Source organism: Aplysia californica, unplaced genomic scaffold, assembly GCF_000002075.1.
Source record: "Aplysia californica isolate F4 #8 unplaced genomic scaffold, AplCal3.0 scaffold01222, whole genome shotgun sequence".
In the NCBI taxonomy this organism is placed as follows: domain Eukaryota; kingdom Metazoa; phylum Mollusca; class Gastropoda; order Aplysiida; family Aplysiidae; genus Aplysia; species Aplysia californica.
This window is the reverse complement of record NW_004798492.1, coordinates 114284-115588: the sequence shown is the minus strand read 5'-3', so window position 1 is coordinate 115588 and position 1305 is coordinate 114284. Positions and strand designations below refer to the sequence as shown.

The 1305-nt window shown below is 39.7% G+C and overlaps 1 protein-coding gene across 1 annotated transcript in view; it reads left to right on the top strand.

The window, feature by feature from the left end:
• LOC101855393 (ATPase-like fidgetin) overlaps nucleotides 1–1305 on the top strand; it is a 14007-nt gene that overhangs the window by 6053 nt on the left and 6649 nt on the right. Inside the window, exon 6 of the mRNA XM_035973432.1 lies at nucleotides 185–233. Within this exon, the coding sequence (XP_035829325.1) occupies nucleotides 185–233 (49 nt within the window). The remainder of the gene's footprint in view (nucleotides 1–184; nucleotides 234–1305) is intronic.

Here is a 1305-nt window from a genome sequence, read left to right as displayed (position 1 = left end):
AGTAGTAGTAGTAGTAGTAGTAGTAGTAGTAGTAGTAGTAGTAGTAGTAGTAGTAGTAGTAGTAGTAGTAGTAGTAGTAGTAGTAGTAGTAGTAGTAGTAGTAGTAGTAGTAGTAGTAGTAGTAGTAGTAGTAGTAGTAGTAGTAGTATATACGCGTCAATTTCACCTTCTTGTATCTGTTCAGGCTAATCAAAGAGCTGTTTCAACACGCAAGGAGCCAGCCTGGACAATCGGTATGTTTTTCTAGCTGTGCTCTACGTTATATATATATATATGTGTGAGGCAGCGTGATGGAATCAGGCTCTCGTCAAAATAATCAAAGTTAAGAAACTTGCATTTTTCCGCAGGCTTGTGAATTTTTTTCGATTTTTTGTTTTTTGGCTCAACACCTTTCATGCCCATTAAAGAACTCATTTCTATGTGGGTTTTTCATAAAAACGTTGATTTAAGGCACAAAAAATGTAAATTTTCAATTACCACGGACTCTTAAGCTAGGGAAGTAACTAATCTTTGGTGGCCATTTTCTCACTAATTTTACCTCTGAAAACAGGTGACCCCCACCTCCTTCATTGGCAAATATCTCGACTTGTATTCAAGATAAAGGGATATATTTTTCATTGAAATAAAGACAAGTGAATAAGCTTTAAGATGACACCAATAACTCTACATGCCCAAAAATTGACGAGAGCTTGATTCCAACACGCTGCCTCACATATTGATCTGTCCTTGTTTGACACCTCCCTATTTTTCTTTCCTTATCTTTTATTGTCTTTCACGGATTCTCTTTCATGGGTGCATCGTTGTTTTAGGATAACGAATGTCATACTCTAGTTTTTAATCTGATATGGTATCATGTAGCTCTATCACCCCTCCAACGAGGAGGCTTGATATTTGTCTGAGACGTTTTATACAAATTATAAATAATTTCTCACAAGACGCCGCGAGGGATGGAGAGAGCCCACCGAGAGAGCCTCAAACAATTTTATTGAGAACCCCCGGGGCAGTGCCACTGTCTGTAGTGTCTTTAGGCCATTCCCAAAGGGGGGGGGGGGCATTTCTCGTTTAAGCACAGTAGAATTGTAAATGGGCTGATTCAACAATGTCACGCTCATAACTGTGCCTGATCTACAACAGGGAACTGCTGCTGTTTCTTTCCTCATCCTTACTATTGTCATTTTCCTCTACTTCTCTTGTATGTTTGTCACTCTCTTGTGACCTGCTATTTCTGGGGTGCCTTGATTGCCCCTTGATTGCCTTGATAGTCGAAGCAGACTTTGTGCAGTTGAAGCTAGAGAGGTGAGCAGA